Raw genomic sequence first — 16,670 nt, forward strand, 5'->3', positions numbered from 1 at the left:
CAAATTGCTTGCCTTCTCAAAGAGGAAAGAGAGGAGGGAGAGAATTAGGAACTCAAAATTTTTAACAAATGAATATTAAAATTTGTTTTTATGTGTAATTGGAAAAAAATATTTTAAAATAAAGACCAATCAGCCATTCCCCATCTGTTTTGTTTCCTGTTCTTTGCTACTCCCAAATATGCTACTATAAGTATTTTGATGCATGCTGGGATTGTCTTGTCTATGACTTCCTTGTGGCTTTTCTTCCTTCCTTCCTTCCTTTTTTTCTTTCTTTTTTACCCCCAGACCTGTGATTTCATCTAAGTAAGGCGTGGCCAGTAAGATAACTCCCTCTACCAAATTATAGTCAGAAAATTGCCCGGGAAAGGGAAGTCTGGGAAGACAGGGGAAAGGTCGGTCTGAGGGGATACCAAAAGGTTAATTGACTAGCCCAGCTACTGATTATTATATGAGGATCTAATTTCATTCAACATTAAGTACCTATTATGTGCAGCTGATGAACTCAAGCAGGGCCCTGCATTCAAATTCTGGCGGTACTAACGACTTAGCCAATTGTCCTTGGGGAAGTTATTATCCCTCTCTACCTCTCAGTTTCCCTATTTGAAAAATTAGGAGCTGGACTAGCTAATAACAGATTCATAATAACTGACATGTAGGGCTTTAAACTTTTCCAAGCATTTTATCAAAACAATCTCACTTGAGTCTCATAATAAATGATACAATGGAAAAGCCCTGGCTCTGAAGTCAAAGAACCTAGGTTCAAATCCAAGCTGTGTTACTTACTTAACAGGAGCAATCTTAGGCACCTTAGGTGTCAGTTTCCTCACCTGTAAAATGAGGCTTGGACTAAATGGCCTTTGAGGTCCCTATTTTATAGATGTGGAAATTAAGACTCAGAAAAGGGAAGACAGAGGCAGAGGGAAGAACAGGCATTTATTAAGCACCTACTATTTGCCAGGCACTGTGCTAAACTCACTACAACCATAGAAGTAGGCACTATAATTATCTCCACTTTACAGTTCAGGAAATTCAGGCAGCCAGCATTTAAGCGTCTTTCTCTGAGTGTCTGAGGTCAGATTTAAATTCAGCTTGCTGACTCCAGGATCTATCCACTGAGTGGCCTAGCAAGCCAAGCCTCCTGGCTCCCATGAGATCCCTAAATGGGTGCTGGACTTAGTGTGGACACCCAAACTGATTTGAACCCACTACAGCTCAGAACTCTTGCTCTCAAGCAAGTCACCCATCTCAGTCTTTCCATTAGCAGGGATTCCAGATATTTGCAGCTATCCTGATTTATATCTTGCCACCGGACCCTGATGGCTCTGGAGGAGAAAGTGAGGCTGGTGATTTCACTTAAATCCAATTCATTTACATGTTGTAGCATCACCTCCCTGATGTCATGGTCCTCTTTGAGAACATAGGACAAAGAAGAACCACAACAACTACAAGAAGCCCAGTATTGGGAAGAAATTGCTTTGTGACATTCAAAGTCTAAAGTTGGTGGGGTTTTTTTGGTCTTGTTTTTAATGGCAACTTGGTGGCCCAGTGGATAGTGTTGGACTCGGAGCCATGAAGACATGAATTCAAATCCTGATGCACTTACCCCTCTGAGCCTCAGTTTCCTCATCTGTAAAATTGCCAGGATTGACTTAGATAACACGTTAATTATTTTGCAAATCTTAAATCAATATATAAATTTAGTTATTATTATTATTGCTCTGAGACCTAAAGTGCTATAAAAATAAGCTATTATCATTACTCCTGGATGAGATCAAGGGTTCAGGATGGAAGATTTTCTCAGGACAGGAACACCATTGTCCAAGAGACTCATCTGTAGTGGGGGCTGTGGAACTTCTTGCCACTTCCTGGCCAGGCTCCTGATCTTGCCTCCTAGGGGTTGTCAGGGGCTCTCAAAGGGCAAACACCTTTTGGTGGAACTACATAGTTAAAAATACTTGAATCTTCTATAATGCTCTAAAGCTCTCAAATCACTTTCTCCAATTCAAACCTTTGAGGTGGTAGTGCAAGATTATCCCCATTTTAAAGATGAGAAAACTGAGACTCAGAGAGAGGACTTACCTAAAAATCACATAGCCAGTAAGTTTCTTGGTGCAGGGATGCATCTCCAGAAACTCTCAGGATCATATTTCTACCCTTCCCTCTATCCTACCCATAATTTTAGTCATATCTAACTTTTTGTGACCCCATTTGTAGGGATTTTCTTGGCAAAGAAACTGAAGTAGTTTGCATTTCCTTCTCCAACTCCTTTTACAGATGAGAAAATTGAGTTAAGTGACTTGCCTAGGGTCACAGAGATAGAAAATATGTCCGAGGCTGGATTTGAACTCAGGTCCTCCTGACTCTATCTACTGTGCCACCTTGCTGCTCCCACTTTATCCTACCACCTTTTTCTGCACTTCGTTCCCTCACAGCCCAGGGATAAGTTCTGTGGGTCTACCTTGGGGTGGAGAGGTGGTGGTGGGTAGAGAGAGTCACCAATCTTAGCTAACATTTATTGGACATCTTCGATGTGCAGGGTAGGGTCTGAGAGAGTTACAGAAATGTAGAACAATCCTTACTCTCAAGAGGCTGCTAAGAATGTGAATTTTGTGGGAACTGAGACAGAGAATCCGGTCTAGGTGGACATAGACAAGAGTCAAAGGGCTGAGGCAAAGTCCAGGCTTCTCCTCTGGCCCTGGGAAATCAGGGGGAGGACAGAGGTGGGGAGATCAGTCTGGGAGACCAAATGTTGGGGGAGGGGCACACAAAGGATGAGCCAGATGCCAAGTCTTCTTCTGTCTTCCTTCCCTGGCAGGTTACAGAGTCACAAGCATGATGGCGGAGATGTTGGAGCCCCATGCTATCCTGATGGGAGAGGGTAGCCTCGGGCAGGATGTCCCCTGTCTTCTGCCAGATTCTTTTCTGGCTTAATCTGAGTGGGGCCATTTAGGAGGCAAGAGTAAAGTTGGGGAGGTAGGCCAGGGACTGGGATGGGAGAGACCAAACTAGGAAGGTCATGGCTGGGGCTGGTACTGGCCCTCTGTGGCAGTGAAGAAGTCCTCTAAGACACTCCTCAGGTAGTCAAAGGTGGGCCGATCCTCAGGCCTCTCCTTCCAACACAGCATCATCAATTTGTACAGCTCTTCTGGGCAGTTGTCAGGCCTCACCATCCGATAGCCCTGCTCCAGGTTCTGAATCACCTCAGGGTTGGTCATTCCTAGTCATTTGGGGGCAGAAAGCAAGTGATCAGGTCAGGTGACTGGGGGGGGGCAGCGATGAGGGGGCTGCATAGTATATAGAACGGAGGTTCAGGAGGTCAGTCTCCAAGGACCTTAGAGAGCATCTAACCCAGTCCTCCCCAAGGCCTAAAGAAGATTATGGAGCCATCTAGAACAAATTCCTCTTTTCTCATTGTCACCCTCTACAAAGTCTCCAAGAAGGACTCATCCATCACCCTTCTGATTACTTCTCCTCCTCCTCCCCCGCCCCCCACCATGTTTAACTCCCCCACCCATTCCCAGGACCACACCCCAGAACTGAAAGAGGACTTTGTCCCTCGAGTCCAGCTGGATTAGCCTAAAGTATGGGTTGGGCCTTAATTCTGTTGAAATGGCTCTAAGAAGTGGTTCTAGGCTTGTAAAATGTTTCCCTTCTGGACCCCACCCCCACCCCTATACTAGAAAGAGGTGTGACCATGGAAAAAGAGGTGGCATTCTAGCCTGGAGGTCCGATCAGAAAGCTGAAATGATGGGATTAAGCACAACCTCCCGCCTGCTGCATCACTTCTTAAAGGGCCAGTGAGACCTATTAGCTCTGTTGGAGAACAGCCTTGGGGCCTGAGGATGACCTGAGCCATAGTTATATCCTCTGGGCCTCCAGAAATCCTTTGGCCAGCCTAGATTAGAGAGTCAGAGAGTCAAGATTTCAGCAGAAACTGGGTTGATTACTTTAGAGTGAGGGAGGCAGAGATTTTGGTGCGGCTCTTAGGGAGGGGGTAGAGGGAGGAAGAGGAGGATCAGAGTACCCTAGGCTGGGCAAGAACTGCTCGATTCTCGAGATAGGATCTTGGATTTTGAGATGGGGGGAGCGGAAGAGGACGAGATACCTTAGAGACAATCAAGTCAAGCCCATTTATTTTATGGGTAAGAAAAGCAAAGCCTCTTCAAAGTTAAGTGACTTGACTAGGGGTCCATGACTATTAAATGTCCATGGCAGAATCTAAACTGGTATCTTCCTGACCCCAAGTCTCGAATTCCATCGGCTGTACCACCTAGCTGCCTCTCTGAATACAGAGATGAGGACTGGATGATCCAGTAGGGAGCTGGGGAACTCTAATGCCCAGGGCTGACTTTCCTAGAGTTTTTCCCAGATTGATTTCAGATTTAACTGGATTAGAAGGGGGAAGGAAGAGAATAAGAATTTATATAGCACCTACTGTGCGCCACAGTGAGCCCCAGAGGTGAAGGACCTCGTGATTCTGTTCCCCACGGATATAATGGGGTGGGGGAGTCCTGGTTTCCCCTCCTGACTAAAAGTTTTAAGGACACAGACATTCCTGGGGCTCCGTTGAGAGCAGAGAGGGTGACCCCTAGTGGACGTGGCTCATGGTGACTACAATTCACAAAGTTGCAGTCATAATGAAATGGAATCTTTCCCAGTCTTTGTCCCAACATTGGAAGGGAGTAGGAATATTTAGCCTGGAGAACACTTGAGGAGAGTGTGGTAGAAGTCTCCAGGTGTCTGAGGAGCCAAAGGTTGATCACAAGGAAGGTGAAGGGAATAATCATTTCTATAGAGCCTACTGTGTGTCAGGTACCACGCTAAGCGATTTACAAACATTTTCTTATGTGGTCCTCACAACAATAATCCTTCAAGGTGGGTACTATTATTATCCCTGTTTTATAGTACAGGAAATTGAGACAAACAGATGTTAAGTGTGTTGCCCAGGGTCACACAACTAGTAAGTATCGGAGGCTAAATTTGAACGTGGGTCTTCCCTGACTCCAGGCTCTAGCCACTGGGCCACCTAGCTGCCTTGAAGAGGGAAGAGAAATTAGACTGTCCTACTTGGCCCCATCTGAACCTTAAGGAATTCATAGCATTCCCTCGCCTTTCTTCCTAACTTCCCTACATCTGGATGTCCCTGCTAACCTTCCCAAGTCAGAAAGACTTGAAATCCCAAAATATTCTTAATTCTTTCTTTTCCTTCAACCCATCCTCCTTATGCAACTTGGCAATATTTCTCAAATCCCTTTCTAAGTCTTGATCCATTTTCCACTCTGCCTTTCCGTCCCTACCTTCCTCTCCCGGCAGAGGGCAGGGCTGTGTACTTTCTGACCAATACAGGGTGTCCCTAAAGTCTGGACACATAGGCAAAAATGCATATTTTGAAATATTTGGAATATTAACAGACCTTAGCCCCCTTGACTTCTTTTTCTGGGGTATACTAAAGGAAAAGGCATACTCAATGAAAATCACAGATGCAACACACTCGATTGAACACGTAAAGAGTGAATGTGCTGAAATTGATGGCAATGTGGAGTTATTGCATCGAGTTCACGTGAATCTTGCAAAGTGCATCAATCTTTGCATCACAAATGATGGAAATCATATTAAAGATATTATTTGTTAATATTCCAATTAAATAGACTTGAAATTTTCATTCATTTCATTTCTTGAAAATATGCATTTTTGCCTATGTGTCCAGACTTTAGGAACACCCTGTACATTCGTTTTCATTCATTCATTCTCTGTGATCCCTTCAGCTCTCACTGTCACCTCTCTGCATAAGACCCACAAATCTCAATATCCAACCTCATCTGTTTCCTGAGCTGCTTGCTAGACCTTTACATCTAGATGTACCATTTTAAACTCGTGTCCTAAACAGAGCTCATCATCTTTACCTCTTCCCCCGTCCTACCTTCCCTATTACTGTTAGAGGGCAACACCATCCTCTTAATTTCCCAAACTAGTAGTTAACTAGTAGTAGTATCTCTCACCTCCCATAGCCAATCTGTTGCCAAGGCCCACTGCTTTCACCTTTGCAACATCTCTTGAACACACCCCTTCCTCTTATCTAACACTGCCTCCTCTCTGGTGCAGGCTCTCATTACCTCAAGCCTCAATTATTGCAAAAACCTGCTGGTGGGTTTTTCCTGCCTCAAGACTCTTCCCCACCCCAATCCACCCTCCATTGAGCCACTACAGTCATTTTTCTAAATTGTAGGTTTCCACCCCACCCCTACCCCTGCCCCTACAATAAATTCCAGTGGTTTTCTATCAGCACCAGGATCAAATATAAAATTCTAGTTGGCATTCAAAGCCCTTCATAACCTAGCCTTCCCCTACCTTTCCAGTCTTCTTACACCTTACTCCCCAACATAGACTTTTTGATTCAGTGACACTGACCTCCTGGCTATTCCAGGAACAAGGTACTCCATCTCTGAACTCAGAGGATTATTTCTGGCTGTCCTCCATTCTTAGAATTCTCTTCCTCCTTATCTCTGCATCCTGGCTCCCCTGAAGTCCCAACTAAAATGCCATCTTCTACAGGAAGCCTTTCCAAACCTTCTTAATTCTAGTGCCTTCCCTCTGTTAATTATTTCCTATTTATCTTGCACCTAGCTTGTTTATACACACATATTGTCTCACTCCCATTAGATTGTGAGGTCCTTGAGAGTAGGGACTGTCTTTTGCCTTTTTTTTTTGTATCCTCAGCCCTTAGCACATAGTAGGCACTTAATAAATGTTTATTGATTGATCAAAACATTCCATAACCTTGAGGAGTTTACATTCTAATAAAGCAGACTATCTGTACATGTACAAGTGTATGCAAAATATATATGGTAGCTATGGGAGGGAGGGTACTAGGAGCTGTTTTGCATTTTTTGCAGGGGAGGCAGGGACAGGAATCAGGGAAGGCTTCCTTTAGAAGGTGGTGCTTGAGCTGAGTCTTGAAGGAAACCAAGGATGCCCAGAGGCAGAGGCTAAGAGAGAGGAAAGTGTATTCCAGGAGCTGGGGAGCCATTGCAAAGGCAGTCAGTCACTAAGTGCCTACTATGTGCTAGGCACTGTGCTAATTTATATAGATAAAAAGAAGGCAAAAGACAGTCCCTGCTCTCAAAGAACTCAGTCTAACCGGGGAGACAAGAGGTAAACAACTATGTATAAACAAGCTATATACAGGATCTATGGGTGATGTCTTTTGCTTCAGAGAGTGCAACTCCCATAGGCTGGCCACGTTCTTCGAATGCAAAACCTACGCTTGCCAAAAAGACTGTTCTATGGAGAACCTACACAGGGGAAGTGTTCACATGGTGGTCAGAAGAAGCAATACAAGGACACTCTCAAGGTCTCTCTTAAGAACTATGGAATTGATTGTGAGACATGGGAGACACTGGCACAGGACCACTCAGCATGGTGTTCCCACATCGGAGAAGGTTGTGTGCTCTATGAGCAAAACAGAATTGGAACAGCTCAAAGGAAACTCAGGATGCATAAGTTTAAAGCATCCACCCCAAATGTTCACACAGACTATTTGAGCTCCACCTGTGGTAGAAAATTCTGAGTTCATGTTGATCTGATCAGTCACACAGACACATTGAAACTTGACTCTAGCATAGTGATATAATTTTGGACCTCTTCAAGAAGGAAGGACAACAACCAAAACCAAACAGGATCCACAGGAAATAATTAAAAAGGGTTGGGAAAGGTTTCCTATGGAAGATTGGGTTTTAGTTGGGATTTAAAGGGAGCAAGGAGGCAGAGATGAAGAGGAGGAACAGTCCAAGCATGGGGGACAGTCAGAGAAAACACCTGGAGTCCAGAGATGGAGTGTCTTATTCCTGGAATGTCAAGGAAGCCAATATCACTGGGTTGAAGAGTATATGAGAGTGGTGTAAGATGTAAGAAGACTAGAAAGACAGGGAGGATGAGTTATGAAGGGCTTTGAATACCACATAGGATTTCATATTTGATCCTGGTGGTGACAGAGAACCACTGGAGTTTATTGAGTAGAAGGGTGATGGAGAGGAGGGAGAACTGAACTTTATAAGGGAAAATTACTTTGCCTTTTGAATGGATGATGGACTGGAGTGGGGAGGGACTTGTGGGAGTCAGATCCACCAGCTGGCTATTGTAAGAATCTGAGGGTGAGGAGGTGAGAGCTTGCTCTGGGATAGCAGCAGTACCAAAGAAGAAGAGGGCATATTCAAAAGATGTTGAAAGGTGAAATCAACAGCCCTTGGCAACAGATTGGGGGGAGGGGGGAGATAATGAGGAGTGGAGGATGACACTAGGTTGGGAGACTGGGAGGATGTTTCCCTCTACAAGAGTATTAGGAAAATTGGGAGTGTGGGGAAGATTTAGGAGGAAAGATAAAGTTTAGGACATGTTGAGTTTAAAATGTCTAGTAGATATCCAACTCAAGATGGCTAGTAGGCAGTTGGAGATGTGAGACTGGAGGTCAGCAGAGAGATTAGGGCTGGATAAGAGGATTTGATAATCATCAACATACTGATGATAATTGACTCTATGGGAGCTGATGAGATCACCAAGTGAAGTAGTGTAGATAGAGGATAGAAGAAGGTGCAGGACAGAACCGTGAGGGACACCTACAGTTATCAGAAGTGACCTAGCTGAAGATGCAGCAAAGGAAATGGAGAAGAAGCATTCGGATAAGTAGGAAAAGAGCTAGGAGAGAGCAGCGTCCCACAAACCTGGAGAAAAGAGAGTATCAAGGAGGAGAAGATGATTAAAGCCTTCAAGGATCAACAGCATCAAAGGCTGGAGAGGAATTGAGGAGAATGAGGATTGAGAAAAGGCCATTGGATCTGCTAATTAAGAGGTCGTTGGTAACTTTGGAGAGAACAGTTTCAAGTGAATGCAAAGGATGAGAGATGGAGCAGTGTGTGTGTGTGTGTGTGTGTGTGTGTGTGTGTGTGTCTATTTCTGTGGGTGTCTGTGTCTGTGGGTGTGGGTGTGAATGTGTCTGTGTGTGTCTGTGTGCACACAAGTGCATGGTACAGCAAGTCACTATGGTTGCATGGAGAAGAATGTATGGAGGGAGGTAATATGTAAGAAGGCCGGAAAGGTGGGACCAAGCCAGGCTGTGAAGAGATTAAAATGTCAAGCAGAGGAGTTCATATACGATCCTAGAGGCAACAGAGAGTCCTTGATGTTTATTGAGGTGGGTAGGTATGATATGGCTGGTATGGTCAGACCTGAGCTTTGCTTTAGGAAAATCATTTTGTGGCTGTGCAGAGAATGGATTATGGGCAGCTAGTTGGCACAGTGGATAGAGCACTATGCTTGGAATCAGGAAGACTCATCTTCATCAGTTCAAATCTGGCTTCAGACACTAGCTGTGTGACCCTGAGCGAGTCATTTAACCCTGTTTGACTCAGTTTCCTCATCTGTAAAATGAGCTGGAGATAGAAATGGCAAATCACTCCAGTATCTCTGCCAAGAAAACCCCAAATGGGGTTAGGGAGACTTGGACATGACTGAAAAAAGGCTTAACAACAAAAAGGAGATGGATTAAAGCAGCAAGAGAGTGGAGACAGGGAGACCAGTTAGCAGTCTATTGTGACGGCCCAAGTGAGAGGCATGGAGGACACCGATATCTTTCTAATCACCCACCACCACAACCTAGGAGGTCTTCTTTACAGCTTTTCACTCGCTCATCCTCCCCTCTCCCATATCTAATCATCTGCCAAATCTTATTTTTACGTCCAAGAGATCTGTTATGCTCATCCCCTTATCTCCGTTCACACCACAACCACCCCAGTTCAGGCTTTATGTCATCTCTTGCCTGAATTATTACAATAACCTCTTAACTGGTCTCCCCACCTTTAGTTTCTGAAGATGAGGACTAGATGATCCAGTAGGGAGTTGCGGGGCTCTTGTGCGGAGAGCTAACTTCCCTGGGGTTTCCCCCACAGTTTGATTTCAAATTCATCCAGATTAGAGAAAACCACAAAGGAGAAGAAAACTCCTATCTGCTTCACTCCAACCTCCACACATGCCAAAGGATCTTCTAAAGCACAAATCTAACCATATCATTCCTCCCGCTCAAGGAACATCAATGGCTCCCTATCACCACTAGGAGGAAATACAAATGCCTCTGCTTGACGATTAAAATCCTTTATGACCTTGCCTACCTGTCTAGGGTGACTGCACATGAGTTCCCCTCAAATATTCTAGGCTCTGGCCAGACTGGCCCACCTACACTTCCCCATATCCTACATCCCATCTCCTGCCTTATGACTTTGCATAGATAGACCATCCCCAGGCCTGGAATCCTTTTCCTCTCCCTCCCCCCTGCAACGCCCCCCACTCTCCTGCCTTTGATTATAGTCCCTGACTCTCTTCAAGGCTCCCATCTCCCACCAGAGCTTTTCCTAATTGCCCCAGGCTTCAGTCCCATACCCAGACCCTTTTTATTTATTTTGAATATATCTTGTATATTTACTTGCATGTGAACTTGTTCTATCCCTTCGGTAGAATGTCAGCTTATCAAGGACAGGAACTTCTCATTTCTGTATTTGTATCCCAGTGCCTGGGACAGTTTTAGTAAATATTTGCTGATTGATTCCATTTACACAGTATTGTGTAAATGGGTATTTGCAATAGACTCTAACTCATCAGTCTCTTCCCTTGCCTAGCCATCCTTCACACAGCTGCTAAAATCATCTTTCTAAGGCACAGGTCCAAAGGTGTTACTCTACCAAAGTGCTTCTGTAGCTTCCTAACCTCCTCAGCCTAGCATTTCAGAGGCTTTTAAGACCCTCCATAATCTAGCTCTCTACAACTTTCAGCCTTATAGCCTTTCTTGGGGGCATGGAGGTGGGGGGAGGTTGGCAATCAGGGTAAGTGACTTGTCCAGGGTCACACCACTAGTAAGTGTTTTGAGATCAAATTTGAACTCAGGTCCTTCACTACTCCACAGTCAGTTCTCTATCCACTGTACCACCTAGCTGCCCCTCCCAGCCTTATTTCCTGTTACTCCCATTCATACCCTCTATGCTCAGTCCAAAGAGGGCCAGGTGGCTCAGCAGATGGAGCACTAGGTCTGGGGTTAACCAGTCAGTAAACATCTATTAAGAGCCTACTGTGTGCCAGGCACTGTGCTAAGTGCTGGAAGTATCTAGAAGTTCAAATCTGGCCCCAGGCATTTACTAGCTGTGTGATTCTGATCACACTTAACTGCTGTCTGCCTCAGTTTCTTCGACTGTACAAGGGGGATCACAACAGCACTTATCTCTCAGGGTTGTTGTCAGGATCAAATAAGATAACATTTACACAGTTTAGCTTTATAAGGCCTGACACATAGTAGGTGCTTAACAAATGTTTATTCCCTTTCCGTTTAGGGAGTTAAATGACTCCCCCAAATTCACACAACTATTAAGTGGTAGAGTTGAGTTTTAGACTCACTATGCTTTTCTTCTAACTCTCAGCATAATGCTTGGCTCCTTGTCCTCCTCTACACAGCCTTGATTCTTACTGTGGTGCTGGAGCCAGTGGGGTTGCTGGGTCGGGTCACCTCCCCTGCCACCCCAAGGGCCTCACCTATAAGCCAGCTCTAAGGAGAGAGGGGATCTTTCAAACATTCAAGCCTCCCTCTCATGAGTATGAAGGATCCTCATTCAAGTTATTTCCTCCCCCCAGGTCCCTATTGGATGCTGACTCTGACCTGGGTAGGGGATCCTCCCATAGGTGACGATTTCTGTGAGCAGGATGCCAAAAGACCAGACATCTGACTTGATGGTAAATGTCCCATAGTTGATGGCCTCAGGAGCTGTCCACTTGATGGGAAATTTTGCTCCTGAAATGAAGAATTATCTGGGTCCATGGAATCCCACAGATTTCCTTCCCCACTCCTTCAATGGTTCTATTATTCATCCTTTTCCCCACCAACAGGTGGAGGTTCCTTAGCTGTGGCTTTCCTACATTTTTGTGCCCCACACCCATCCCTACTGAGCTTTATTTGTCCCTAGCTATGGTTCACTTCCCAGTTGTATGTTCTCTTGCCCCCAAATTTTTCTTCCCATTAGCTCTTTCCCCGTATTCCTCCTCCAGTCATAGGTCATCCGGCTATATGTCCTCCAGCTACATTGAGATGTGACACCCCTCTCAGGGCTATGTCCTCCCCAGATATGCCCCCTTATCCCATTTCCAGTCATGAGGCAGTTTTGTCATCCTCTTTCTCCAATCCATGTCCACTCTGATTCTCCTCCAGTCACAAGGTCCCCTGTTGTGTGTCCCTCTTGTCCCTTGACCTGTGTCCTCCAGTCATTTGGCCCTCTAACTTTCCCTCTCATGCCATTCCCACCTTCTCCCACCGCATATACACTCACCTTCCCTAGCCGTGTACTCATTGTCCTCAATTAGCCGGGCCAACCCAAAGTCAGCAATCTTACAGCTCAGTGTGTCTGATACCAGGATGTTGGCTGCCCTAAGGTCCCGGTGGATGTAATTCCTCTCTTCAATGAAGGCCATGCCCTCGGCAATCTGAGGACTCAGCGAAGGAGGGGAAAGGTCAGCAGTCTGGGGTCCCTTCCATCCCTGTCCCTTTCCCAAGGTCCATTCCCAAGCCACTTAACATCCCACCTCTTCTCCCCTACCCCCACAGACCCTGTCCCAATCTCACCTGTGCAGCCATATCCAGCAATTTGTGGATGGTTAGCTTGACCCCTGTTGTGGTTTTGAGGAAGTCTACCAGGCTCCCTGTGGGTCAGAGTACTCAGCTGAGGGTAGAACTGACCCTAACTTATGGGGGAAACTCTTCTAGGGGAAGGAACTTCAGTCTCTATCAGAATTCTGACCCACCACCAACTACTCTACCCTTACATTCCCCACAATTTCCTCCATCTCAGCAGAAAGCCACCAAAATACCCCCATATTAAGTCTAGTGTCTGAACTGGGTCTCAGGAGCTTAAGGAGTAGAGAGGAAGATCTCAGAAAAAGATAGACAGAGATGATAGGGAGATCTGGAGTCCAGAGGAACCACATTCAGGTTCCCCATGGGTTGGGGAGAGGGGGCAGTGTGTTTGGGCCACTGTAAGCACAGGCACCTATTCCTCAGTGCCACCCTTTAGAATCAGGATCTCAAAATTGGAGGGTGGGGCTTAGGATACAGATGATTAGAGCTAGAAAAGACCTCAGAGCATATAATTGCAGCTTTGGAAGACATCTTAGAAAGCAGAGAGTAAAGAATGTCAGAGCTAGAGAGGGGTCCTGGAAGCAAGGGTCTTGGAACACAAGAATGTCCAAGTTAAAATGGGTATAAAATCAATATTAAAGGTGGAAAGGAGCATAGAAAATAGCAGACAGAATCCCAGAACTGGGAGGGAACTTAGAAAATGGATATCAAAGCTAGACAGATCTTTAGCACCCAGAACGTCAGAGCTGGTAGGAGAAACCTTTGAAATAATTTCAGAACGTATAATATCAAGGACAGCTAGGTGGTGCCATGGTGCATAGAGCGCCAGGCACGGAGTCAGGAAGACTCAACTTCCTGAGTTCAAATACAACCTCAGACACTAGCCGTGTGACCCTGAGCAAGTCACTAACTTTATCTCGGTTTTCTCATCTGTAAAATGAGCCGGAAATGGAAATGGCAAACCACTCCAGTAACTTTGCCGAGAAAACCTCACATGGGGTCACTGAACATGACTGAACAGCAACATATGATATCAGAGCTGAGGGTGGACCTTGGAATATAAAGGATGTCAGAGCTAGACAGGATTTTATACTGTCAGAGGTAGGAGGGACCTTAGAGCACAGAACACAGAATGTCAGAATTGGAGAAGACCTTAGTCTACAGAACATAGACTATCAGAGTTGTGAGTGACCTTGAAATACAGAATCTCAGAGCTGGGGGGGCCTTGGAATATAGGCTGTCAGGACCTTAGAGATTATCTAGGGTTATCGCTTCACTTTGCAGGTAGGGAAACCTTCAGAGCTAGAAAGGATCTTAAAGTGATGGCTTGTCCATTGCCAAAGAGGGCTTCAGTAACTGAACCGAACCTAAAACCCAGGTCCCTTGACGCAGCCCAGGGCTCTTTCTACTTTAGTACACCTTTACTAGCCTACCGTTAGGATCCCCAACCTTGGCTCAGAGGGTCACATTTTCTTTTTTCCAAGTCGGATTATTTTGCAGTTACTGAGTAGAAGGGGAGGGCAGTATGTTCCTACTCCTCCCACTGGAAAGGGGAATTACCCAAGGACAGGAAGAGAGCTCTTTGGGTCTGAGCCAAGACCTGAGTGGGGCCTGAGGCCCAAGCTTGGTGCTGTTGACCAAGGCTCTGTGGCTATGTTTAGATCTGTCACCCGTGCTCTGTGACCTCCTCCCTTTCTAGACTTTTGTGTCTCCCCTAGAGTAAGAGACCCTTTGGAGAACCTCTAATGGCATGTCCTGAAAGAATAGTTTGTCCCTACTCCCCATTTCTTCCCTATTTCTCTGCAGGCTCTGGCTTGAGCTGTTTGGCCATTGTCACTACCAAGGGGTTTTTGTGGGTTCCTCAGTTCCTCAGCAGCAGAGGTAATCAGCAGATTAAGCCAAGACAACTACTTGCCAAGGATGATGCAGAGAAGATTTAGTTTTGGGTTAGGCTAGATACCCTAAGGGATCCCTTCTGCTTTTGAGATTCTAAGCATGAGGCTCTGGGGATCTGAGATTGCTTCCTGTCCCATGGGTAGGAGAAACTGAGTGGGGCCCTGGAAACTCTGAGAGGTGTGACCCTGGGTAAGAGGGGGCAGCTCCAGAGTGCTAGAGTATGTTGGGTGAAGGGATAGCGAGTACCACCATGGCACCTACCATTCTCCATGTATTCAGTGATGATGTAGATGGGCTCCTGTGTGACCACGGCATAAAGGCGTACCAGCCGCTGGTGCTGCAACTGTTTCATCAGGTTGGCCTCGGCCAGGAAGGCATCAGGGGACATGCTGCCGGCTTTCAGGCTTTTCACTGCTACCTTGGTATGCCCGTTGTAGTACCCTGTGGTAGGGGAGAAGTGATTCCCAGGCACCTCCACCTTAGTGCCTGTATGTCTGCGTATTTGTTGGGAGAAGGAAGAGGAGGGAAATCATTCCCTCATCTTTCTCCTGGCAGCTGCTCCTATCCTGCCACAGGCAAACAGTTGAGATGCACAACCCTGGGCCTCCACTCTGTTCCTTAGTAATTACAGCTGGCACTGATTTGTACTTTAAATACTCTGCAGATTCTGTACGTGTATTTGCTCACTCAAGGAAACTGAGGCAGAATAATAGGGAGCCCTTGGAGTTGCGGAACCCAAGAGGCAGGACAGGGCATCTCTCTCTGGGCCTTGTTCCATCGGGCCAGCCCTCACTTACCCATCCAGACCTCCCCAAACTGGCCAGCTCCCAGCCTTTCCACCAGCTTCAGCGTCTCTCGAGGAACCTCCCATTCATCTTCCCACCAGGGCTTCTGTGGCTTTTGGGTCTGGCAGGGTCGGCTCAGTTGAGTGCATAGCCCATCTGAGACTTCTGTGGGCCCAAAGGGGTGCTTGGGTGAAGGGAAGCCCTGGGCACACAACACCTCCCTCCCCAAGGGGATGGGGTATAGGGGTGAGGACTGTGGAAAAACCTCTTCCTTTGTGTTTGTCACAGGATAATAACTCCAAGAGGGGTTAGATGGAGGGAGGTTTGGGGGGGATTGATTTGGGCCCCTGAGGTACAGTTGTGGGTCTAAAGGATTTGAGGATGAGGTCTGACAGAAGCTAAAAGGTTAGGAATGGAAGTGAGTATGGTATTTGGAGAGGCTAGGTGATAGTCATTTGGTGGGGGCACTGTAATTAAGGGCTCGGGGCAGAGGACCCTGCCTTGGTGAGTTTAGAGAAGCTGAGGATGCATTGGGGATTTTGGCTAGGAATTTGGGGAAGGGGCTCTGGATGAGTTGGGAGTGTGGAACTGAGGGATCCCTTAGACTGGGACTGGAGATCTCAGGCTAAGGATCTAAATGGGTTGGGGGCTGGAGAACTTGGGCTTGAGGCCAGGGCTCACTGGAATAATGCTGGACCAGTTCATGCAGATTAGGAAAGGTGATTCGGGGGGAAATGTAGAAGCCGCCATTATCCAGGTTGCGGATCTTGTAATGTTTCACCACCTCCCCCTGGTTCTGGTCAAAGTCCCGAACAGACAGAGAGAAGGAGCCTGTAAGGAATGGTGACAGTCAAAGTCAGGAGACATTCACATTCCTCCTCCCACCCCCAACCCCAAACAGATCGCACAAAGCTGGAAAGGATGACTAACACACTAGATGGTCCAAGAAGATCTTTATAGTTCAGAGCACTGGGCTAAATCTAATTAGATGAAATTCAATAGAGTTAAATATAAAATCTCACACTTGGGTCCAAAAAATCAATTTCATAAGTACAAGATGGAGAAAACATGATCAAATAACAGTTTGTCTGAAAAAGATCTGGGGGTTTTAGTGGAATACAAGTTCAATAAGTCAATGGTATGCTATGGAAGCTGGAAAAGCCAATATGATCTTAAGCTACATTTAGAGAATAAGGAGGTGGTTTTCTTTCTGTGCTCTGTCCTCATCAGACTATATCTAAGGTACTGTGTTTAGTTCTGGATACCACATCTTGGGAAGGATGTTAAAAATTTGGAGGGTGACCAATCAGGATAGTGAAGGGCCTTGA

General features: G+C 46.0%; 1 protein-coding gene across 1 annotated transcript in view; it reads right to left on the reverse strand.

Moving 5' to 3' along the window:
• Positions 1-2,394: 2,394 nt before the first annotated feature.
• LCK (LCK proto-oncogene, Src family tyrosine kinase) overlaps positions 2,395-16,670 on the reverse strand; it is a 28,923-nt gene continuing 14,647 nt past the window's right edge. Inside the window, exons 7-13 of the mRNA XM_036744766.1 lie at positions 16,024-16,173; positions 15,355-15,507; positions 14,819-14,998; positions 12,650-12,726; positions 12,357-12,510; positions 11,693-11,824; positions 2,395-3,217 (exon numbers count right to left, since the gene is read on the reverse strand). Coding sequence (XP_036600661.1) covers positions 3,015-3,217; positions 11,693-11,824; positions 12,357-12,510; positions 12,650-12,726; positions 14,819-14,998; positions 15,355-15,507; positions 16,024-16,173 — 1,049 coding nt within the window. The 3' untranslated portion in view covers positions 2,395-3,014. The remainder of the gene's footprint in view (positions 3,218-11,692; positions 11,825-12,356; positions 12,511-12,649; positions 12,727-14,818; positions 14,999-15,354; positions 15,508-16,023; positions 16,174-16,670) is intronic.

Source organism: Trichosurus vulpecula, chromosome 2, assembly GCF_011100635.1.
Source record: "Trichosurus vulpecula isolate mTriVul1 chromosome 2, mTriVul1.pri, whole genome shotgun sequence".
Taxonomy (NCBI): Eukaryota; Metazoa; Chordata; class Mammalia; order Diprotodontia; family Phalangeridae; genus Trichosurus; species Trichosurus vulpecula.